This window comes from Megalobrama amblycephala, linkage group LG4 (genome assembly GCF_018812025.1).
Source record: "Megalobrama amblycephala isolate DHTTF-2021 linkage group LG4, ASM1881202v1, whole genome shotgun sequence".
In the NCBI taxonomy this organism is placed as follows: Eukaryota; Metazoa; Chordata; class Actinopteri; order Cypriniformes; family Xenocyprididae; genus Megalobrama; species Megalobrama amblycephala.
In genome coordinates this window covers 31448482-31475032 of record NC_063047.1, presented here as the reverse complement: position 1 = coordinate 31475032, position 26551 = coordinate 31448482, and the positions used below count along the sequence as shown (strand labels likewise).

Here is a 26551-nt window from a genome sequence, read left to right as displayed (position 1 = left end):
CTAGTGTACCTGCTAATGCATTTAATTCCTCTGCAAAGCCTCATTTTTACTCTCATTTGGCACTTTTTGCAAGTTTTGGACCCAGATGGAATTTGATTTGTATTGTTTCGACCATAACTAAACCTATTTTTTTCTGTGTGTAGGTATTGGTCTGGATTCAATCATGCTGATGCTTCTGTCTCCACACCACTGTGCGCTGTGGTCCTCTTTTGGTCTTCATCGACCATCGTCATCATCATCGTTATCTCCTCCTTTTCCTGAACCCTAAAACCACAGACAGCCCTCTAAGTTCATCTGACCCCTTCGGACTCCTGCGCCCTCCTGCTCTCCACCTCCTTTACTCTTTCAGTCTCATTACAACTGAAGAAAAGTGTAGAACTTCTCTCACACTCTTCCTCTGCATCACATCGTTCTCTCTTCTTGCTTATCTGTGTGAAAGTGTGCCTGCGTGTGTTCGATTCCGATTTAACCCTTTTTCTCTTGGTCCTCTGATACACTTAAGTAAAAAGAAACGTCTATGATTGTGTTAGTGTTGTGCTTCTTTTTAGCCTCCTGTTAATATTTCCAACAAGCTGCTTTTCTAAGGTGTCTGTAAGCCATTTTGAAGTCCCACAGAGGTCAAACAGGGAGAGAACCAGGGCTCAGATCTCCTCTATTCTTATATATATATATATATGCAGTGGACACACATTTACCCACATTGTGCATCGCCAACCTCCTCAAAGTGCACAGAGCTCTAAATTTGCCACGGTGCCATTTTGAGGCTTTAATATATTTTCTTAAATGCAAATATGTATTTACTAATGACCCCTTAAAATTGATTAAATGTTTCATTCATTTTTTTGTATATTTTAACTTTTCCAATCCCCCTTGATGTGCAAACAAACTTAATTTGGATGCGATTAATCACGATTAATAGTTTGACAGCAGTTTATGAGATATATATATATATATATCATAAACCCTTAAACCCTTTTAGAACCCCTAGAAAAGAGGCTAATCTGTTAAATTTGCTTAAGCACCAAAGAAAAGGCCGCTTTGAAGATGTTACGACACCACTTGTGTCCAAAAGTTGACCTAAGCACTCACATTACCTGCAAAAAAGACAAGTTCTATGCAGGTGAATGTATTTCCCAAAATCCAGGTGTTTTTGAATCTAAAGATGTGTGTAGGTCCATTTAGGAACTGGACTTTATCGCTTAGCTAGGTTTAGAGGAACTTCTGTCACGGGACAAAGAACAATCTTGAGTTTTTTTAACTGGTAAACTAATCAATGTTTGTTATAAACGTACAGTGCCTGCTCATCTGTATTCATTCATTATTATTTTTTTTTGCATATTTCTTTCTCTTTTTGCTTTCCCTGTCCACCCCCAGCCGCCTTGTATCAATAAGACTGTGCCCTTGCATGACTGTTAAAAAGCTTTCTATACAAAGAAAATGGAAGTGCCACACTGCTGGGGATTCCACTATTGGACTCTCAGGATTTTGTTATAACCTTTTGTGGTCTCATATTTCCTATATAGAGTATTATGAGTTCAAAAAGAAAAAAAAAAAACTCTTTATTTTGCTTGTACATTTTGGTTGCACTTCTTTCAAAATTCAGGTTCGTTTCAGTGTTTGAAGAAAAAATGACAATAATCAAGATTAGCTTTTTAGATGAACTAAATCAGCCAGGTTTAATTCCACTTGGAAATTAGAAGTCTCTAGCCATGCAAATGCACCTTTTATTAATCCATTTCAATCATAAGATATTTTCTGCTGGTGAATGAATAATGTGGTGCGTCGAGACCCAGGAGAAATGAAAGAGAAAGTCTACCTGGAACTGTACGTGCTATAATAATGCATACTTTTGTGCAATTAGTGAGCGAGATAGCACTTGAACGTTTGTGGAAATGGAGCTCAGTCGACGTCTAAGATATTAAGTTATTGATACTGATGTGTGCATGGCTTCTGCGAAGTGTTTCTTTATCACACTTGCTTCCTCTTTGGTTTACTAACTCCACGTTACTTTCGCCTGTATAAGTATCTGGCAAGGCGCCACCTAGTGGTGGTATCAGATGTTGGTTGATCAAGGAGAGAATGGACTATTATCTTAAATACATACATAAAAAAAAAAAAAAAAAAAAAAAAAAAAGCAAAACTCTGTAAGATAGCTTCTGCCGAATCAGTGTGCAGCCTGTCTGTTTCTGTGTGCCTTTATGCATCACAAATACATTTATCGTGCAGCGTTGTTTTGTTGGGGATCAGTTGTGACTTTTTTGCGGTATACTCTTGAAATTATATATATATATAAATTTATATATATATTTAAAAAAACAGTGAAAACCAAAAAAAAAAATCTCAATTCTCTTTATGTAATTTTAAGTCCTATTTGTCACAGCTTTTGTGATTTTTGTGATTCGTTTGAGGAAGTATAAAGAAAAATAAATACGCCTTTTATTTCTGCCCTACCTGGTTTGATCCTGTTGCATTTTGCCTTCAGTTCTTGAAAGTTTTGTGCGGAACTGTTTTTACTGTAAAAATGAATGTCTAGTGATTTATTATTAATCTTGTAAAAAAATGTCTCTGTGTATTAATCTCCTTTTTGTTAGCAATGGCCAAGTTTTGTTGTGAATTTCACTTACAATCTTCGAAACCCCCAGGTTTTGGACCCTTGGATGCAATTCAGAGGGTGTCAGTAAAGTCACTGGGGAAACTTGTGATTACAAACATTATACAAAAAAAAATAGATTAAAATCTTTTGAATCTATTGAAAAAAGTGGCATTATGTCTCAAAGGCTTGTTTTTACTGCTCAAAAAGACGGCCAACGTTCGTTACCGATATTGATCTCTGCATCTGCCAAGTCATGTAACCTAGAAACAGCAGAATAAAACAAATTGTATTATATTGCTGCCTCATGTCTCCTCCTTGATATTAGTGCTAGTGTTTCATGTGTTGGACTGTAGACCTTTGGCTGTGATGGATAGACTTGTTTTCAATGGCATCTGCTGTAAAAAGCTGTATAAAGCTCCTAGATCACTTATCATTTTCCACAGCTCATGTTGTCTGGATTTTTTTTTGTCTACTGAAATTTCTTGGAAATATATTTTTGCAGTGTTTCGGCAGCAGAACAATCCAAAAAACCCATTAAATAACAGTAACCCACTGAAAAGATGTATGTCTATCTCTCACAGCCTCGCTAAAAATACTGCTGCTGTGAATAAGGTCTATAGACTAATCTTAAAAGTGTACCATAAAAGTGTTGAACATATCAGCCAGGAAAAAAAGCTACATAAATGTCTTCTGTAAAACAGTGGGGCATGTTGTCACAATGGGAACCTGTAAACAGCCTTGATGTTAAAATAATCTAATAGTCTGTAAAAAAAAACCCAGATAAACAAAAATGCTATCTGTTTAAAAATTAGCAAGCAAAGCAAATCATTTTTATCATCTAGTTTTTATAAGCTGTATATAAAGGCTACATGAAAATAAATATTTTATGAAGGGGGTCTTTGTTTTTGAGGGGTTTTGTTTGTTGCATTAATTAAGGCATCTTTACACAGACAAGTTAATGCTGCTCTGTGCCTGCTCAAAATTCTGTGTAAAGACACAATGCAGCATAAAAAACAGATTAAATTATGCCTGCTCTGACCCGCCTCAGCCCCTGTGCAGTTAGAATTGTGTAAATGCATTTATGCCACCTCTGAGCAGCATTAAACAATCTGTGTAAAGACACTTAAAGGGATAGTTCACCCAAAAATGAAAATTTTGTCATCATTTACTCACCCTCAAGTTGTTCCTAACCTTGAGCAGATCTCACCTCCCATCGACTACCATAGTATTTTTTTTTCCCCTACTATGGTAGTCAATGGAGGGCGTGAACCGCTTTGGTAACAAACATTCTTCCAAATGTCTTCCTTTGTGTTCAGCAGAACAAAGTGATTTATTCAGGTTTGGAACAACTTGAGAGTGAATAAATGATGACAAAAGTTTAATTTTGGAGTGAACTATCCCACTTCAGAAGCGCTTCTGTGCCACCTTTGCAGTGGAATTTTGCATTAGTACAGATTAGTTTGGCTTTAGTACAATGACAATTAAAAGCTAATAATTTTTGGAAACATCTATTTTCTCACACATAAGCGGTATATATACATGAAAATAACCCTCACAAGGCGGTCTTTATTTTTGAGGGTTTTTTGTTGTTGTTTCATTAATTAAGGCATCTTTACTCACAAGTTAATGCTGCTCTGTGCCTGCTCAAAATTCTGTGTTAAGAAGCAATGCAGCATAAAAGCCCAGACTAAATTATATACCTGCTCTGACCCGCCTTCAGAAGCACTTCTGTGCCACCTTTGCAGTGTAAATTTGGCACTAATCCATATGCTAAAATATGCTAAATGCTAAATTTACACTGCAAAAGGTTGCACGGAAGCGCTTCTGAAGAAGACTATTTAATGCTGCTCAGAGGTGGCATAAATGCATTTACACAGCAGTTTCAACTGTATACTTTGACACATATAAGGGCTGAGGTGGGTCAGAGCACGAATATTTTGGTCTGGCTTTTATGCAGCATTATATCTTTACACAGAAGTTTGAGCCGGCACAGAGCAGCAAGGGTTAGTTCACCCAAAAATGAAAATTATGTCATTAATGACTCACCCTCATGTCGTTCCAAACCCGTAAGACCTCCGTTCATCTTCAGAACACAGTTTAAGATATTTTAGATTTAGTCCGAGAGCTTTCTGTCCCTCCATTGAAAGTGTATGTACGGTAGACTGTCCATGTCCAGAAAGGTAATAAAAACATCATCAAAGTAGTCCATGTGACATCAGAGGGTTAGTTAGAATTTGTTGAAGCATCGAAAATACATTTTGGTCCAAAAATAACAAAAACTACGACTTTATTCAGCATTGTCTTCTCTTCCGGAATCCTTCCATTGAATTGATTCCATTGAATCCTTTCATCTGTCGGCGTTGGTAATGCACTTTTACGTCGCCGTGGTTGTTTTTGGCGATTAGGACATCCGTGACATTTTGAAGCATCGAAAATACATTTTGGTCCAAAAATAACAAAAACTACGAATGTATTCAGCATTGTATTCTCTTCCGGGTCTGTTGTCAATCCACGTTCATGACTCTTCTTCTTCTTCTTCTTTCCTGTTTTACAGCAGTTGGCATCCAGCTTATTGGTGCATTACCGTCCCCTTCTGCTCCAGAGTGTGGTTCACGACTCCGCAGTGACGCTGCTGACGTGAGACGCTGCTGACAAGTTATCTGGTGTGCCAGAGCTTCGTTTACAGTCTGAGGGAGACGCACGCTGTATTCAAGCTATTCTACATTGTTTGTATTTTGGTATTGCTATATTTTTTAAAATGGTGCGTAAGTGTGCATGTCACGGATGTCCTAATCGCCAAAAACAACCACGGCGACGTAAAAGTGCATTACCAACACCGACAGATGAAAGGATTCAATGGAATCAATTCAATGGAAAGGATTCCGGAAGAGAAGACAATGCTGAATAAAGTCGTAGTTTTTGTTATTTTTGGACCAAAATGTATTTTCGATGCTTCAAAAAATTCTAACTAACCCACTGATGTCACATGGGCTACTTTGATGATGTTTTTATTACCTTTCTGGACATGGACAGTATACCGTACATACATTTTCAATGGAGGGACAGAAAGCTCTCAGACTAAATCTAAAATATCTTAAACTGTGTTCCGAAGATGAACGGAGGTCTTACGGGTTTGGAACGACATGAGGGTGAGTCATTAATGACATAATTTTCATTTTTGGGTGAACTAACCCTTTAAGTTTACGCTGCAAAGGTGGCACAGAAGCGTTTCTGAAGTGGCATTTAATTGTCTTTACATTTACTGCTTAAATGCATTTATACAACAATTTTAACTGCATATTGTTATAGGGGCTGAGGTGGGTCAGAACCGACATAATTTAGTCTGGCTTTTATGCTGCATTGCGTCTTTACACAGAATTTAGAGCAGCATTAACTTGTCTGTGTAAAGATGCCTTAGATCAATATAAATTTACACTGCAAAGGTGGCACAGAAGCATTTCTGAGCTAGCATTTATGTCTTTACACAGAATTTTTAATGCTGCTCAGAGGTGGCATAAATGCATTTACACAGCAATTTCAACTATACTTTGACACTATAAGAGCTGAGGTGGGTCAGAGCAGGCATAATTTGGTCTGACTTTTGTGTAGCATTATATCTTTACACAGAATTTTGAGCAGGCACAGAGCAGCCTTAAATGTGTTGTGTAAAGAAGCCTTAGCTAGTTGCCCTTAATCAGTTCTTTAAGTAGTGTTGTGAGCTAAAATAAGTTATCTTTACATAGACAAGTTGCTCTCTGCCTGCTCAGAAATCAGTGTAAAGATGCAATGCCATATAAAAGCCATACTAAATTATGCCTGCTCTGACCCACACCAGCCCACAGTATCAAATCATACAGTTGTAATTGCTGTGTAAATGCATTTATGGCATCTCTGAGCACCATTAAACAGTCTGTGTAAAGACACTTAAATGCCACAGAAGTGCTTCTATGCCAGCTTTGCATTTAAAATAATAATTATTATTATTTGTTCTAGTATTTCATGTGTTGGATTTAACTAAGCAGACAAGCTTATCTGTTTAAGATCAGCTGCTGGAGTTAAAATGTGGCAGCATTGTTCAGTTGTAGGAGAGTGACGAAATGCTCTGCTTCCATTGTGTTGTCTTGGTTGGCACGGCAACAGATGTGCTCCTCTTTGCGCTCTTGATTGAGTGAATAAGAAAAGGTAAAGTGCAGTGATGTAATACCATAAGCATGAGTCTGATTGGGCTCCTGTGAGAGCCTGCCATCCCTGACAACCAGTGGCAGCGTCTGCTGCATGATGAGAACTATTTAGACAATCAATAAAAATAAACTAGGCTCCTCGTTAACCCTCAGAGTTAGAAGAGAAACAGTGCTGTGGCTGTTCTTGATGACAAGCACACTACAGGATAAATGCTTTCCTGAGAGATGCATTATTACAAAGCCTAATAATTCATCATAAATGCTTAGATCCTCGTCCAACACTAATGCACGATGGCAGTGTCTTTATTTGAAACTCCAACTGTCAGTAGGCAATTACAAAGACTGGGGATAGCGGTCACATTTTACTTTGTTTTGAGGGTTCATTTCTGTTTAGACAAATCTTAAAGTCTTACATGTTGAACATTTCAGCTAGGAAAAAGCTACTGTTCATTGAAAATATCTCCTGTAAAACAGCAGGGCATGTTGTCACAATTAATTGAAAATGTCTTCTGTAATAACAGTGGGGCATGTTGTCACACAATGGGGTAAGTTGTCACAATATTCTAATATTCTGTAGAAAACAAATAAACAAAAATGCTATCAATTTAAAAAATCTAATTTATTTTGGCTTTAGTACTACAAATAAAAGCAAATAATTATATATAACAGCATCTTTATATTATTTCCCACACATTGTAAGCAGGAGGTATACATATACATGAAAATGTATAGCTTCCTAGGTTTCTTTGTTTTGTTTTTTGCATTAATTAGCCTAAAAATTACTATTAAATAGGTCCCTGCTTGAAAAGAAATGTCTTGCCCTTAATCATTCTTCAAGTAATGCTGTAAGCTAAAAGAGTGCTATATAATAATAATTATTACTATTATCGGTAACACTTTACTTGAAGGGGTGTGCATAAGACTGACATGACACATGTCATGAATATGAAGGAGGTTTTAAGAATGTTTATGACAACTGTCATTAAGTGTCATTCGCTCAATTATGTCATTTTTAATGCAAAGATGACATTGTTTGAGATGTCCGAGTTATGACAACTTGACATAAACCAATACATCATAACCTGTCAGTGTCTTTGTCATGACAACTTGACATTATTTAGCTTTATGGGTTAACATTGCATTAAACTGTCATGTGGTTGGTTTTGACATTGGCTGTCATGAGGCCATTATAATAGTGTCATGAATATGTATCTTGAGCTCAAGTACAGTGGTACAAATTGAACTTGTCATTAAAATGTCATTAAGTGACAATACTATAACATATATATATATAACTATAATTATAACAGCATCATGACTATTTTTCATTTCATGTTTTTTTTGTTTTTTTTGTTGGTTTTTTTAAGTGTCCACCAACATAAGGTCAGATAATAGACAATTTCAAATTTCTTAAAAAAGATGACACTGTTATAAAATAATGGTAACACTTTATTTTAGGGTCTTTTAACTAGTTGCTTATTACTATTAGCATTCATATGGCTAAAATATTGGCTGTTTATTAGTACTTATAAAGCACATATTAATGCCTTATTCTGCATGATCTTATTCTACATTCTTAATCCTACCCAATACCTAAACCTAACAATTAACTATGATAAGCAGTAAATTAAGAGTTTATTGAGGGAAAAGTCATAGCTAATCTTTTATATATGTGTTCCCTAAGTGTTACCAAAATAATGTAATGTAATGTTAACCCATACAGCTAAGTAGTTTTTTAAGTTTGATAATTAATCTGCTATGTCATGTTTATGACAGGTTATGATGTTTTGCTAATATCAAGTTGTCATGACAAAGACACTGACAGGTTATGATGTATTGGTTTATGTCAAGTTGTCGTAACAAAGACATCTCAAACAATGTCATCTTTGCATTAAAAATGACATAATTGAGCGAATGACATTTAATGACAGTTGTCATAAACATGCATAAAACCTCCTTCATATTCATGACACGTGTCATGTCAAGATTATGAAGGTGTCATGTCAGTCTTATGCACACCCCTTCAAGTAAAGTGTTACCCTATTATCATTATTATTATTATTTATAGTATTTATAACTGCAATACATTGCAGTTTAGCACAGGCACTGGTCAATGGTCGTATATCTGTAATCATAATGAACATGCCTGTAGCGTTTAGAGCAATGGCAGTATTGGTACAGTAGATGGCGACAGAGTTTAACTATTTTTATGATGAAGAACATTTTTTTCATTCTCCTTAAAATTATACCTATTATTGACCGCAGATGCTAAACAACAACTGCTGATGGAGAATGAGTTAGATGATATTGTTTATCATATATTATTACTATTCTTATTTGAGGCAGTTCTCCAGACCTCTACTTGTATTTCGCCAAACAGGCTTATTTAATAATAATAATTATTATTATTATTATCACTAGGGCTATATCATAATTATCGTTACAACAAATATTTCAATTACAGCTGATGGCCTTATAGCTGTTGTCTAATTTAAAGCATCAACATCCGGGCCTTCGCGTTGTTTACCCGAACCACGTGTTATATCTATAAGGACTGGAGCGCGCTGCCGTGCGAATTGGCACGTGTCTCTGCAGTGAACGCGCATTATCGAAAACAAGATGCTGTGAGCGCGGGCTCTGTGTTTGTCTGGAGCGCGGAGCCTGCGGTGATTGGCTCTGTGACGGCAGCTGATTGGTTTGACACAAATAATTCTTACCCTGATTGGTTTCCATGTCTGCGGAAAAGAACGTCGTCATAATAAACACACACACACACACACACACATATATATATATATATATATATATATATATATATATATGTATATATATATATATATATATATATATATATATATATATATATGTATATATATATATATATATGTATATATATATATATATATATATATATATATATGTATATATATATATGTATCAAAACAACTAAAATTGCGAGGCGTCTTTTAAAGTTCACAATACATTCTACCCAGCGAGTTAGAAATAATTAAAGAAAGAAATGGGGAAAATTAATGAGAACATACAGTTGTGTTTTGGTAAAGATGTGAAACTAATATTAGTGATCTTAACAAAGTACTTATATAATTTAACCCTTTTTAACCCTAGCGTTTTTTTCTCTCTTTTATTTATAGTGTAATATTTGAATTTAAGTGAACCACAAAATGCTATAAACTGATTCTTTTTGAATTCATGTGATCATTTTCAATCGTTTTGGATAATCATCTACACTACAGCGTGTGAAAAAATATACATTTGCTGCATTCTTTAAAATTGCAACTGTAAATTTACAAATTTCTCATGCAGCTTTCCCAAACTATGATTAATTTAGGCTATTTTTAATACATATATACATATATATATATATATATATATATATATATATATATATATATAATTTATGTTGTGGACAGGTTTTATAAAAGGGTCGCGTGCAAAATATTTGTGAATGAAGATATGGGACAGATGCGTATAAATGTAAGTGAGCGTGGAGCGCGCACTAATAGCGACCTCCGCCTCGTACGTGACCGCATCAGTCTCATTCAAAAAAAAAAAAAAAAAAAAAAAATCTGCAGAGAAGAGTGTCAGAGCAGAGGAAATATGAACAGTAGACTCTAAACAACAACAACAACAACAACAACAACAGCAGCATCTTGGACCGTCGTGACATGCGGACACCACAGCAGCCCTCCTGAATGAGAAACCCTGCAGTGGGGAGAACAACTGATACACTTCCTGCCAAAGGTATAAGATTAGGCATGTTTTCATTTTAGATTTGATGATATTTTCCTGTGCAAACACCCAAATGTATGAGTTGCTTTAAGAGGACTCCATCGTAAGTGCCTCAGCGAAGGTCACATTGGAGTGCTGTGTTTTTATATTCCTACAGCAAGTTAAAACACGACGCCGTCAAGCACAACAGTGTTTATTTGTATTTTATTCGGTGAGCTGGGTCAATAACTGCCTTGTGTCCGTGTGAAAAGCTTTACTGTGGGTTTCCATGGCGCGGAGTTATAAAATGGGACGCAGAATGAAAACATATGACATCATCAGGACAGTGGTGGCGACGCGACAGGCTTCCTTATTTAGATGAAGACTTCAAAATATTGCACGAATTCACGCCCTCCTGTTCGCTTTTGAAACTATTGATCAATATTGACTGTCGTCGGAACACTGCGTCTGTCTGTCTGTGTCAATAGGTAAATGGGTTATTTATCTTTGAACAACGCACTGTCAGTGAATATGATGACAATGACATTCGTGTCAATGTAGACTACGGAAGTTTTACGTTATGCATTGCATCGTTGTATACAGAGTTACTACTGGGTTGTTTTTTGTGTCCATCATTTATTTTAGGCAGTCTCTTCACTTATTATTTATAAGGCGTAGCAGATGCTCTCTGACGCATAAAGATGGGGCCATTTCTTTAAAGCTGTCATGCTGTGAATCCCACCCTTACACCAGTCCCAAAGCATTTTATTAAGCAATATTGCTCTGTAATGACTGTCTTGATGTGTTGATGTGAATTGCATGTTTCCCATGTGGTCTCTGTGGGTGTAGCTATTATAATAAAAAGGAACCAGTGACATTATAGGACTGAAAGTAGTTGGGGTTATAATAACTACAAATTGTGCAAGACTATTCTAAGAACTATTTAATCATTTTTAAATCATTTAAAATTTTCATTTTAAACATTTAAATCCATTACACTTCGTTGAATTGTTATTCATTAGGAATGCAGCTCTCCATTTTGAGAGCTAGGGACATAATGCAAAACATGAATCCGATGAAGTCATCATCTTAACCTATGTAATCGTTGAGTTGCGTTGTATTTATTTACACATCCGGGATTATTTTCGCTCCGCTGATAGCCACGCCCTCGCAGCTCAGCTATTGGATGCTTTCCACGCCAGTAATGCGACGCCCCGCCCACTCACAGAGCAGCAAGTCTATCACAAACACAAAGAGTGCAACAAAGACTAGAGAAATGTACAGCCTAACCGACACACAAAACTGTCTGATAGTCTCATTTTGAGATCTCAGACGGAATCTGCAGCGAGACAAGACAACCAAAACCAAAAATAAATAAAAATATCATAAATCATACTTTGGGGGAAACAAAAAATATTCAGCTTCCCTATAGAAAATCTATGCCAAACTTCGCATTGAGATCCAGTTCAAGTGGTAAGTTGACGAGTTTCGGTTCATTTCAAACTAATATACTTTAATATTTGATATGTGTAAGCGTGATTATTGTTATAGAGTGCGTATTAGTAAATTTACTCGAGCTCTAAACCTTTCCTGTCTAAATCTCTCGTCTGCCATTGGAAAAATGTGGAGCTGGATGCATGCACGCGATTTTTTTTAGTTAATTGTACGGAATAAAAACACAAATGTGCTATACAGAATGACAATTTAACGTTGGCATTTGTGTTTGCAGATATATAGAGACTCAAATTTTGTCACTGTGTCACTGCGCTTCCTGGTTTTGTCAAAGCACGAGCCTTTGTTTTGTATCCACGTTGGTCTCACGGTTTCTTTGTTGTTTGCTCTAAAGATCCTGCTGACAACAATCAATTTACACCTTTTGTAACTGGTAGCCTATTGTTGGCACACTGAATTGCTTTTATGAACATCTTGCTTTAGTTGTTTTGTCACTTTGCAGGGAAGTAAAACAAAAGAGACGAATAGATGCGTATGCGGAATAAGTTGCACTGAATAAGTAACTTGATTAGATTTATAAGTGATTAGTGGCTTAACGTGACTATTCGAGCTCTTAAATGGTTGGATTTGTTTCAGCTATTATTGTTTCTGGAGCCATAATGCTCATGATTAGCCTTATCCTGTCAGGTTAACACGCGCTCGTGAACCTCCTTTGTTTGTCTGCTGTTGATCTTCCTTCAGATCGACCATCCTCTGGTTTTATTTTATAACTTAAAACGCTTTTGTTGCAAATTATTTACGTTGCTGCACTGCAGATTGAACAGTTATAAACATATTTTCCGCACATTTTACTGTGTTATAGATGTGTGTTGTTTCCAATTAACTTGTCTTGTAATTTGCGCGAGCACGTTATGCGCTTGTTTTTGTTTACATTATCATTTCTGCTATTAACATGACATATATGTAATAATCTCGAGCCTTTTTCCTGCATATTTATGTGATTAACTGATTTTAAGATTAAAAAAAAAAAAAAAAAAAAATTGAATATCTATAGATGTAATGTTTACAGGTAAAGTTCTCATTTCCACCGAGACGCGTGAACATCGCGCGCTGAGCGAGCTTTAGTTGTCTTCATGCACGCGCGACAGTGTTGCCATCTCCGCTTATTATAAGTGACTTTGTTTTGTTTACGTAAAGTCGCTTATAATTATGGTCCGTTTTGAGGGCTTGTTATTACAGTTGCATATTTGAGATTGATAAATGGGCTACTTGGTATATTCACATCACAATGACGTATCATCGACCACTAATAGCAGCAGATGTCAAATATTCCCACCTGCTGTACGAATCCCATTGTATTATGTAATAATTATTAATCGCAGAAGCCCAGTTTCTCTTTCGTCCTCAGTTTCTGCTTTTATCAGATTATCTGTGTGCGTGTGTGCATGAGTGAGAATTATTTAAAGGTCAGTTGTAATATGTGAAACATTTAAATTAATGAGTACAAGGATATGATTATTGAAAAGATTAATTTAGCATTGTTTTGGTTAGGTAAGTCAGAGTATGTTACTTGTTTTAGCGAGATCTGGCAACACAGGCGCCACAGGGGCAGACAGAGCTCGCGCGCTTTGTTGGTCGGCATGGTTGGAGCTTCCTGTGCTATTGCGGAAGTGACTGTTTTTCTTTTGCGTAGAGTGTTGTTGGCCCCCTCATTAGCGCATTATACAGAGTTTCCTGTTATTTTCTGATTGTCTGTGTGAACAGAATGTGAACTATGGACTGATGATTGTCAAAAAAGATGCCTTTTAGAAAAGCCACATGTTAAAATCTGCCAGTGCCTTAAACCATTCATCTGCAAGTGTGAAAATACCTTTAATTATTATTATTCCTTATAATTTCTCCTCCCCTGCAGAAGTGGTACAGTGATACAGTGGCATGACATGGCATATAGTACTTTGGTAACCGTGTTCATGTACAATGGTTTTGCATGGCAATCAAAGGAAGAGTTGTAGCTAAAATTATTGAAATAAGTGCAACTTTCCACAATTAATTCACTGCTTTAGTGTTAATTTGGCTCTGTAAGGGGGCAGTCTGGTCTGGTAAAGCAAGATGATTTGAATGTTATTCTGTAATGGACAATGCGTTTCCCACACTGGCAATAGAGCTTAGCTTGGTCCTTTTGGTGCACAGGGCAACTAGCTGCCATTTTAAACATGCTTAAACAACTTGAAATGTGAATGTTAAATATGTGGTATTCACTGGAGGGAAAATCTTTATTATTCACACTTCATCAGTTTCACAGGCTTAAGCTGTCAAGGGTGCAGAGGAAATTGTTTTCTTTCGCTTTTATCTGATTTTAGCTGCTCTTTTGCACATGGTAAATATTTTTTTGCCTTTCTAGGACTAATTGTTCATGCTTAAAAGAAATAGCTAGTTCATACAAGTTGAGCATGGCATTAAGAACACCAAGCACATGGGATTGATTTAATGCATTGAATTGAAAATGCATACCTTAAATGCAATGTAAGGCGCTTTGGAAAAGTATCTGCTAAATGCATGAATGCAAATGTAAGTTCAACCTAAAAATGAAATACTTTGTCATCGTTTAATGGTTACTCTTTCCATGCAATTTCATATTCTAAGTCATAGAGACCATAATTTTAAGTTGTTATTCATCCACCCTTTCAGTTAACTTTTGTTGACTGCAATGGATTGTTGTGTAAATCAAGGTAATTCGGATCAAGTCAAATCAGTCCAATTCTTAAAAGATTAACTCGGACTCAGAAGAGGCCCTGTTTACACCTGGTATTAGGATGGGTTTTGATCGACTGGATTACAAGTTGACAAGGGAGACACATTCTTGTTTACACCTGGTATTTTAATTCCTCTCTTTTGTCCAATTTCATCCACTTCTGTCCTGATTTCTTCGAAGGGAGGGTCTATGTGCAGGTAAATGTATGGGGTTTTCAGATCTTGCAATCTGATGAACAAAATAAGCTCACGTAATTTACAACTGAATGCGCACAGATGATGGAAAAACACGCGGAAAGCAGCAGCTTTAGTTTCTACTCTGATAGCTGCAAGACCACGTTGAACGCTGTGAGTGCGTGTTAGAAATCAGGAATGATGAGAGAACATTGTTCTTGGTACGTTTTCCGTCTTCAAACCAAACTTGGGTCTTTAGCCGACAAAGTTTAAATCCCGTCTGGCTAGTGTGCATCCCATAATGTTTACACGATTGGACGGGCACATTCGACCACATGAGCGTCTACACTACGAAAGCAATCTGGTAGAGCTGTCAAAAGTACCGACTCCGGTACCAATCGGTACTGTAATTTAAAAAATGTGACGCTTTGAGCGCTGTTCAGTGGATTCGTAAACACCTCTGATTGGACATTGTGTTGACGTGGTCATCGGATATGTCTGTGATTGGCTACAATGATCAAAGCGGGAACAGGAGCGTTTGAAAGCAGGCGTCTATCAGCAGACTGGTTCACTCCCGTGTGTATCTGTGCAAGCGGTTGGTGAAGACCATCGTTGATGACTATTTACAACGTTTTTAAAGCGTTGATCGTTGAAGCCAATCACAGACATATCCGATGAGTGAGTCAACAAAATGGCCAATCGGAGGTGTTTTCGAATCCGCTCAACAGTGCTCAAAGCGTCACATTTTTAAAATTTCAGTACCGACTTGGTACCAAAGTCGGTACTTTTGACAACTCTACAATCCGGTCGAATGTGTTTTCGACTACCTCTGGAAGTGGTCGAAAGTGGACAAACTCAAAAAGTTTTAGATCCCATTTACACCTGTATTTAGCGTCGTCCACTTGTGATCCGATCGATCAAAACTCGTCTTAATACCAGGTGTAAACAGGGCCAGAATATATTTTTGTGAAGCTTACAAGTCATATGTACTACTTCTGTGGTGCTTTTGTTCTTGTCCCCATTCATCATAATTGCATGGATAAAGTAACCAGTGCAATTTCCCATTTTGTGTTCCACAGCAGAAAGACAGTCATAGGGTTTTGGAATGGCATGAGTTGAGTAAATGATGAAAATCATGAGGATTTTTGGGGCCTAAAGGTCAGTTTAAGGTTACCTTATCATTTATATCTTGGTAAAAGCCAATGAATAATGACTTTCTCCATCCTTTTTTTTCTTGCCTTGTCTTTCCAGGTCGTATTTTCTCCTGTGGTGTCTGTGTGGAGCGTACCACACATCCACTCCACAACAACGACGGCTTTTGCTTGCATCTTCCAGTGTTTCTTCTGTCAGCAAGTTCAGCAGAGCTGCAACTCGTCTAGTGCCAGCCCAGAGGAACCCAGTGAGGAGCACCACGACTGTGAGATGGTAAAAATGACAAAGTCCAAGACCTTCCAGGCCTACCTGCCCAACTGTCACCGAACTTACAGCTGCATCCACTGCCGGGCACATCTCGCCAATCACGATGAGCTCATCTCAAAGGTCAGTGGAGACTCTAATGGACTTACAGGCAGTGTTGGGGAGTAACTAACTAAACGTAGCGATGCTACTAAATGAACTACATTATTCAGTACTTTGATCATAGCTCAGGTTCTTTCAAAGCATTGTAGCTTTTGCAGTAGCCACGGGACGCTTGCGTGTTTCGAGAAGATCGATTCTCACATAAAAATATTGTTGCCAAATGATTTACCTAGTAGTTTTACTTAATTTGAAAATAAATGAACGTGCAAAATAAACTTAGTGGGGGAAAAATGAACTGACAGCTCTCGTATATATGTATCTGTGTTTAATAAACTAGATAACATTTTCTGTTAATTTGCAGCATGCTGTAAGTCATGTCTCTGCTGTGCTTAGACTGTTGTTGTGTTTCCTGACAGCACCCATAATAGGTTTACCAGCCTAACTGACGTACCGTTTTGTGTATGGTATAGTGTGACACCACAGCAGACACTTTGCATCTTGTTTGGTGGATTTAGCAGGATATGTTCGCACAGGAGGCACGTGCCACTCTACCAGATGGCTAAGCTGTTAACACTACTGCAAGAGATGATCCATTCCCCAGTATGCACAGCACCTGTCAGGATCAGTCGGACCCTCTTGTAGTTCAGACACGATCTCGGAACAGGTGGTTTGGTTAACTTGTTTGATTTCTTGTTTTCCAGGCTAAAGGGATTTAAAATTAGATTCTTAAGAATACAATTCTTCTTAAAGGGATAGTTCACCCAAAAATAAGAATTCTGTCATCATTTACTCACCCTAAAGTTGTTCCAATCCTGTATGAATTTCTTTCTTCTGCTGAACACAAAATAAGATATTTTGAAGAATGTCAATAACCAAACAGTTGATGTAACCCACTGAATTCCATAGTATATTTTTTCCATACTGTGTTCAACAGAAGAAAGGTTTGGAACAACTTGAGGGTGAGTAAATGATGACAGAATTTACATTTTTGTGTGAACTATCCTTTTGACAGCTGTTTTCTTCTTAATTTTATTTTCCATAAAGCATTTCTTATGATTGTTCTAAAGACAAAACTTTGAATCAGAATTTAAATTCCTGAAAAGAATGTTCTTAAAAACCATCGTAAATAACCTCTTAAAGCTAGATGCTGACCAACGGCAACAGACACAGTGACAATGTAGCCAAGTATGGAGTCCAAGTATGAACATGTCTACTGTCTAATTGAAAATTCTCATGTACAAAAAGAAGGCACAACAGCTGCTTTATGTGTCATAAATCTCAAGCTGTTTGACGTGTCCTCTAAGTTTTCACGAGTTGCCAAGTGATCCAGCAACGTTTAATTATTTTGACCTGAGGAATGGAATGTTGGTTAACTTGTATTTCCGTGACATATTTAGAGACTGCTGTTGCTGTTTTAAGGTCATAGATTATGTTGATATGCAGTGGTGCAATCCTGTATTGTAGTATTGTATTAAGATTTCAAACAGGTCAATACTAAATGTACTCCATCCAAACAAACAAAAAACAGAACATATATATATATATGTGTACCTCTAGGGGCATGCCCACTTTGAGAGTTCAAAATTAAGAGCTCCAACCCATATTCAGTGTGCAAGTTGAACAAAGAAAAATGTCAGTGCTTTGATTTTGAACTTTAAAGGGGGCTCAACCCTCTTTTTAGTTGTGATATAGTGTCTCAGTCTACAGTACATCCACACTTGTGTTATAGGAAGCCAAACAATTAGAATAAAATCATAAAAATAAATGTATATTATCCCCCGGTTTCACAGACAAGGCTTACACCTAGTCCCAGACCAAAATGCATGTTTGAGCTGTTTTAACTGAAAGCAACTTGCACTGACATATCTTAAAACATGTCAGAGCCATTGTTTTGTCTCAAGATGCACACCATGTTTTTTTAAGGCACATATAAAAAAAGCTACTTGAATGTCCTAATTGAACTAGGGCCTAATCCTGGCTTAATTTAAGCCCTTTCAAACCAGGCCTGAATATTGTAAAACAAATGCACTGTAAAATTGTAAATTATTTAACATTATGTTACAGTAGGGAAATTACAATACTTTTGTCCTAACTTCTTCACATGTGAGAGATAAACCTTCGAGCTTTTATTTTGACAGGAATTGCAGATGAGCTTTAATTTTGGTTTCTGTGAAAACAGGTTTACAAAGTCATCTCGTTACAATTCTAGTGAAATGCTGTAGTGATCCGCCCTCAAAAATGTTAGAAATTTTGAAAATAATGTGTAACTACGTTCCCAAATGCACGTTAAACTCACATGTAGACATGGAGTTCACTGCATTCACTGTGAACCGAGCCGCTCTGAGACACGGAAAACACCGGAGCAAAGTACGAACTTCACTTTGAAACATGCGCCGCAAACAGACTGTATACTTAATTAAATCGCAGTCTTTTGTGATATTAAGTAATACATTCCATATATCTAAAATGTACTGTAGAAATGAATCCTATTACCACCAAGTTATGGTCTGATGATATTTAATGGTGATGCATTGCAATTTGTATATAAATACACAGAATCTAAAATAAGATCTGTGGAGAGCAGCAGTAATATCATGCCCTCTTTACACGAAGATTGATTGACTGACTGTATGTGCCCATGACAGTTAGACTTTCTTTTTTGGACGTGAAGGTAGACCAAGGGCAAACTTCAGGACAAAGAATGTAATTTCACAGTAAGCAAAACAAAATTTATTTGAATCGACTTCAGCTCAAGCTCCAGTGCGTTCATCCTCCAGAGTCTTTCAGAAAGTCTCTTTTCCTTCATCCAGCACACACAGAATGTTTGTGTGTCCAAATAAAAGCATTAATGCTCTTTATAGCACTTGAAAAACACCACATGCTCTGGGGAGGTGTGTCGCTCTGGGTGAAAAGAGGTTTTGCTGTATGACTGAACTGGACTCGACTGCAACTTCCTCTCTCCATCTTATCTCCTCAGCGCCAAGAATTAGCTCTAAGCTGATTATGTCATTTTGGTGAGGGTGATAGTATGGGTCCAGCACCTTTCTCCTGTAGCTACTGCAAACCTAAGGGCTCTTTTCATGGCACGCATCTTCGTTTCATTAACAAATGGACCTGCTCGGTGGCAGGCCGTATATTATGAAGGGTACATTGTTTCTGCGCTCTTATCTGCAAGGAGATTTTAAGGGCAAAAATAGACATTACACAATAAAAAGCTCAACAGATGTTCCTTACATATCCTGACATTTAGATTGTGCCATAAACATGCCTTTGTTAAAGATGACCCACTTTATTTCAGAATGGAGGCCTTTGTTAGCGCTTGAAAGTGGAAAATGGTTGTGACTTGTTTGTTTTAACTGTTAAAGCAGGTCAATTTGTTTATGACATACTTTCACTCCTCCGGCATGGCCACCATAGCTGAGACTTGCCGTGTTTGATATCTTTCTCAGTCTTCTCGTTGTTATCTTTCATATAATGCAATCATTCTTGATATATTAATTGTGGCGAATCCCCCGTTGAAAGGATGCATATCGTCCTACTAATACATTCTTTCATAAGAGGTGAGGTATCACATATCTTGCATTATGCTGTCACAAACCTGCCAAGAATTGGATCAACATTAGAAAGGATTAGCAGGCATGGTGCTAGCCAACAAAAAGCAGGACTTGCATGCTGAACTATTGGATCGGCATCAAACATCACTGACGGAATGCGGACAGTATTGTGGAGAGGCTAAGCTAAGGCTTTGCTGCAGTAAGTCATCGTCAAGCACCCCTCTGGCTCACAGACAGACACCCCATCTGCTCCAGAGATGGGACATTGGGTAGTATATCACCACATCAAGATATTTATACTTAAAGCAATCTTGTCAAGTGGGGAAATCCTTACGCTGTGTGCCTCCCAAAAAAGTGCCTAACAAAAATAGTCCTTGGAAGATGTGCACATCTAATCTCTGCTCCAAAACATTTTTGGCAGAATTATAATGCACCATAGGCACTTTCCCGAAAAATGCCTCAAAACATTGGCAGCATAATTATTTTACCTTCTAAAATGCAGTCTTTTGGCCAATTTTTAAAACTGCAGTCATTTATTTAGCAAAGCATATGTGTGTGTGAATATATGGAAGATTGTTTCCACCACTGAATAAAAAATAAAAAAGGCATAATTGTGACTTTTTATCTTGCAATTCTGTGATATAAACTCACAATTGTGAGTTATAAAGTCAGAATTGTGTGATATAAACTCACAATTGTGAGTTATAAAGTTGCACTTGTGAGTTATAAAGTCAGAATTGCAAGTTATAAAGTCAGAATTGCATGATATAAAGTCAGAATTGTGAGTTATAAAGTCAGAATTGCGAGATATAAAGTGACAATTGTGAGTCATAAAGTCAGAATTGTGAGTTCTAAAGTCAGAATTGCGAGTTATAAAATCAGAATTGTGAGATGTGAAGTGACAATTGTGAGTCATAAAGTCAGAATTGTGAGTTATAAAGTCAGAATTGCGAGTTATAAAATCAGAATTGTGAGATGTGAAGTGACAATTGTGAGTCATAAAGTCAGAATTGTGAGTTATAAAGTCAGAACTATATAACTCACAATTTCGACTTTATAACTCGCAATTGCGATTTTATAACTCAAAGTCAGAATTGTGAGTTATAAAGTCAGAATTGTGAGTTATAAAGTCAGAATTGCGTGATATAAAGTCAGAATTGCGAGATATAAAGTGACAATTGTGAGTCATAAAGTCAGAATTGTGAGTTATAAAGTCAGAATTGCGAGATATAAAGTGACAATTGTGAGTCATAAAGTCAGAATTGTGAGTTCTAAAGTCAGAATTGTGAGTTATAAAATCAGAATTGTGAGATGTGAAGTGACAATTGTGAGTCATAAAGTCAGAATTGTGAGTTATAAAGTCAGAACTATATAACTAACAATTTCGACTTTATAACTCGCAATTGCGATTTTATAACTCAGTCAGAATTGTGAGTTATAAAGTCAGAATTGCGTGATATAAAGTCAGAATTGCGAGATATAAAGTGACAATTGTGAGTCATAAAGTCAGAATTGTGAGTTATAAAGTCAGAATTGTGAGTCATAAAGTCAGAATTGTGAGTTTTAAGGTCAGATTTGCATGATATAAAGTTGCAATTGTGAGTCATAAAGTCAGAATTGTGAGTTATAAAGTCAGAATTGCATGATATAAAGTCAGAATTGCAAGATATAAAGTGACAATTGTGAGTCATAAAGTCAGAATTGTGAGTTATAAAGTCAGAATTGTGAGTCATAAAGTCAGAATTGTGAGTTTTAAGGTCAGATTTGCATGATATAAAGTTGCAATTGTGAGTTATAAAGTCAGAATTGTGAGTTTTAAGGTCAGATTTGCATGATATAAAGTCGCAATTGTGAGTTATAAAGTCAAAATTCTGACTTTATTTCTCGCAATTGTGAGTTATAAAGTCAGAATTGTGGGTTTATATCATGCAATTCTGACACTATAACTCGCAATTCTGACTTTATTTCTCGCAATTGTGAGTTTATATAAATAATTAATTATTGCTGAATTTATTTATACTTATTTACATTTATATTATATATTTATGTACCCAAAATTCACTAATAATATTTGAAAATAGAAAATGTATACCATATATTTACATGGCTATTGGTCAATTTTGTAAGTATCACCAGGCAGAGCAATTTTTCGAAAACTGGCCAAAAATCGTCAGATTAATTGACCTGACCAAGACATTGCTCTATCATTTGTATTAAGCGATACGATGTAGAAATGAACAAATCTCATTACTGCCAAATTATGATCCCAGAATGCATTCTGCCAAATGTAGTGAAAAAGTAAAACCGTTTTAGTGTGCTGTGTATTTTTATGCTTATCTGAGTATTGTTTGGTTAAAGACACATGCTACAGCTCTTCCATACAGAATTCTTTTTGTGTGAAGTGTGGAGTTGCTGCCTGTGTAGGTTTGTGAAGTGGTTGGGATACTGCCCATATAGACGCCTTTATCTGCATCTGTTTGTTGATGGGTTGCAGGTTCTGATCCCTTTTCTGTAAATCTCTCCATTTCTCCTCCTCTGTATTTAAAGTGGATTACCAAACCCCTACTATCAGATGTGCCTCATAACTGCTCCCACAATCAGGTAGTGATTGAAAAGAATTAGAACAAACCCGGCATTGACTGCAGTTTGTCTCTAAGCCAGGTGCCTTTGATGGGAACAGTAAATGACCCACTTGTTCTGTTTTAACAACAGTAATCTCAGGTTACGTTAGCAGAAGAGTTTAAGGCCAGTGAGAGAGGGAAGAAAGTCAGTCAGTCGGTGCTGAGTAGATCTCTAGCCAATAGATAAATGAAGGCAGGAAAGAATGGGTGGTTTTGTTTTCAAACCAGGTGGAAAGTTTTAGCCTCACAATCAAAATCAGCCTGCGTTGGAGGAATTGCAGACATTTTGCACAAAGACCTGAGAGACGTCTGTTCTTTGATGTTCAACGGTTGTGGACCAAATGTGTGGATGATACTGGTCAAAGTTTATGATGTGAGCATGAATCAATGAACTGATGCCATAAATCACCTGATTGGTATTTGAAGTGAAGTGATAATACAATGGCCACATGCTCTAAATCTCCACTGATTAGAGTGCAGTGGCTCAGAGATTTTCAAGTAGGCTTGTGTGTTGTATGAAGTAAACATTTCTGGTGCTTAATATTGTGTGTAGCTTCAGTGCAAACTGAAGTATATAGGCTAATTTAAGTATGCGCAAATGGCTTTATCTGCAATGCATTTAATTTTTTTCATTTACATGCCTACCATTCAAAAAATTGAGATCAGAGAGAAACATCTCTTTTGCTCACCAAGGCTGCATTCATTTGAATAAAAAATACAATAAAAGCAGGAATATTGTGAAGTATTATTACAGTTTAAAATAAATGTTTTCTATTTGAATATATTTTAAAATATAACTTATTCCTGTGATGCAAAGCTAAATTTTCAGCATCATTACTCCAGTCTTCAGTGTCACATGATCCTTCACAAATCATTCTAATATGCTGATTCGGTGCTCAAGAAGCATTTCTTATTATTATTATCAATGTTGACATTTATTTGAAATAAGTAACATTGTAAATTTCTTTACTACCACTTTTGATCAATTTAATGCATCTTTGCAAAATAAAACGTATGGTATGGAATATTCCCTGTCTATATTCTAAATTGACTTAAAGGATTAGTTCACTTTCAAATGAAAATTAACCCAAGCTTTTCTCACCCTCAAGCCATCCTAGGTGTATATGACGTTCTTCTTTCTGATGAACACAATTGGAGAAATTGAAATTTACTTCAATAACGTGTTAAATGTGAATTTTTTTTTTTACACAAAACGCATCGCTTCACTTCAGAAGGCCTTTATTAACCCCCCGGAGCCATGTGGAGTACGTTTATGATGGATGGATGTGGATGGAGACACTTTCTTCAGCTCATACTTGTGAACCCTGTTCACTGCCATTATAAAGCTCGGATGCGTCAGGATATTTATTAACATTTCTCCGGTTGTGTTCATCAGAAAGAAGAAAGTCATATACACCTAGGATGGCTTGAGGGTGAGTAAAGCTTGGGCTAATTTTCATTTGAAAGTGAACTAATCCTTTAATATTGGCAAGATTGATTTAAATTGATGTGAATTGTCAATGTGACTACTAGTTAAAATGTAGGTATCAACTACTTTGGCCAAAGGCAATCACAGTTTGACAGCTGACAATCGATTATCCCAAAGATATTTGTAAAATAAACAGTCCCTTTAAATTATGACTGTTGAACTGGTTAGTTCTTGAATCTTTTTGTGCTCATTGACCACTGCAGTCGCTAAAATGAGAACACCAGTACTTAGAAGTGTGCAGGTTTTTGTAAATCCTGATGAAGGAAATTGTATTAACTCCTGCAAAAGCCCCCTTTTTTGTATGCAGCTTTTATGCATTAGGCCCCACGGTCCAAACCACCATTTTAAATAATTGATCTACACTTCATTGCATCTGCAGGTTAACCTAAATAGCCTTGGCCCTTGTCATGGGGGAAAAACATTTAAGTGTTCATTAATTTACCACTGGCAAATATGAGCGAGTTGTCGAATCCCAGGGATCCCTTCTGTGTGGCCTGCTGTTATGGTTACAGTAGTAGAAAACCAAGCAACACTTACCAAGATATCCTCAAGGCATCTCAAAAACCTTAAAGAAACGAGTCACTTGGAACACTTGGAAGGTCATTTCTGCTGCAAAAAAGTAACTGTAATGAATGCATTATAAAGAGAAACTCTGAATCGGAAGCTTATGTAAAACACTTTTAACAGTTACTAATGTTTCTCTTAGCTTATTTGCGCTGAATGTTTCCCAGGACTGTAGCTTGCAGCTTTTGTAATGATGACATAATAATGGAGGCAGATATGTAATTAAATCTCATTGATCTGGCTTGAATGCATTCTCTTCCTCCTAAATGCACAGCTTTTGCCCCTCCTTTCATTCTCATATGTGCATTATGCACATATCGCCATTGTAACCACAGCCAGATTTACTTGTCCCCCAGTGTTAAACTACACAGTTGGGGGCCTTTCATTGTGTCAATGTCCCTATAAAATTACCCGTTGCCTTCAGCTCGAGCTGGTTAGACACTCCTCTTAAAAGAGAGCAGACAGCCTCTGTGGGCTTTAACAGTCTTTATTAGGCTTGTAGCTATACTCGGGTCACCGGCAGTGGAAAAGTAAAGCCGATTCGCCCATGCCCCAGCTCCTGCGAACGAGGATGACAGCTGGTTACCAGGACTGGCCTAAATCCAACCACCTACACCAACAACAAGCATGCGTTGCATTTGTAGAAATCTCACGGATGTACATACAAATGTGTATAGTTTGAAAACTCATGGATGTTATTTTTTTTGACTAAGTGCATTGGTGGTGCATTATTTTAACCATTTTAAGATTCCTAATTTGAAAAGCACCACACATGTTCTGGGTAATCCATATTTTTAGCTGGTGTGTCAGAGCACGCAGTGCTCCATCCATGAATATGTCTGTGAAACATTTGCACACGACTTACTACTATAATATTCAGACCGACTTTTCTCTGGTGTAGTTTTTCACAGTCTCCTCAGTGTATTCTCACCATCACTGAGTGTCATTATTAGTGGTGTTTAGGCAAGTGTCACTTCAACTCTTGCTCATTCTGAATGTGAAGTGTCTTGTAAAGTTGTTAAAATTCCTTTCTAAAAAGGGATTTAATTGAATAAAGAAGAAATAAGAACGGTAAAAGAAGTTCTAGGTCTAATTATCGCCTAAAGTTGTGAAGTAGTCCGTTTGAACTCTGTGCAAATAATATTTTATTTAAAAGTATGCACACATTCACTCCTTTTTTGTATGCCTGTCTAATATGTCAAAAATGTAAAAAGGCGTGTCTCTTGTCACATTTAGCTATGAATGACATCGTTGAATGACATCATTTTCAATTCGAAATGGAGAAATTCCATAAAAAAGTTAAGTAATTTACTTCACTGTATGTTACTGTGGATCGTTAAACATGTCCATCGTAAAACAGATGTAAAATATGAAATGTTTAGCTTCTTATATCTTACCGCACATGCGTTCTTTCACTTTCACAGTAAGCCCCGCCTTCTTTGATCTGATTGGCCATAATTTTGACATTGATGAGCGCTGTTAGACCGCTGAGGCAGACCAGCTTAAAAAATTTAACTTTTTAAACTGTCTGTCATCCTAACAACAAACAGAGCGGTGCGAAATGCAGAGCAGCATTAAGAAATGTCAAATAATGGGGGGTCAATTTGGCCATTTCCAATTATTGTCCCCCTTAATGCCTATGGTGGTTACAGCCCTGACGTTGATTCATTTCACTTAGCATTTTCAAATCAAAATCAAATAGTGTGATAATGGCTTTGGCCATCAAAAAATCTATATCAGTCGACCATTAATAATAATATACCAAATAATATTTAAAGAAAGTTTTGTTGTTCCAGACTTGATTATATATTATTCATTGATGCTTTAGCAGTGCTGTTTGTTTACGTGGCTGAAGTATGTTTGACCTCGTAACACTTGCTAGTCCAGGTTGTTTGGACTAAACACTATTATCTGTGTTAATAGGG

The 26551-nt window shown here is 36.8% G+C and overlaps 2 protein-coding genes across 7 annotated transcripts in view; both read left to right on the top strand.

Annotated features, from left to right (window-relative positions):
- Positions 1–2887, top strand: part of mapk1 (mitogen-activated protein kinase 1) — a 39725-nt gene extending 36838 nt beyond the window's left edge. For both annotated transcript variants that reach the window (XM_048188870.1, XM_048188869.1), the window contains one exon: positions 144–2887. In XM_048188870.1, coding sequence (XP_048044827.1) covers positions 144–268 — 125 coding nt within the window. In that variant the 3' untranslated portion in view covers positions 269–2887. The remainder of the gene's footprint in view (positions 1–143) is intronic.
- A 7412-nt stretch (positions 2888–10299) lies between these two features.
- ypel1 (yippee-like 1) overlaps positions 10300–26551 on the top strand; it is a 29148-nt gene continuing 12896 nt past the window's right edge. The window contains exons 1-3 of one of the 5 annotated variants that reach the window (XM_048188865.1): positions 10300–10536; positions 15960–16038; positions 16132–16419. In XM_048188865.1, the coding sequence (XP_048044822.1) occupies positions 16303–16419 (117 nt within the window). In that variant the 5' untranslated portion in view covers positions 10300–10536; positions 15960–16038; positions 16132–16302. The other 4 variants (XM_048188864.1, XM_048188867.1, XM_048188868.1 and 1 more) reach the window with 4 other exon arrangements.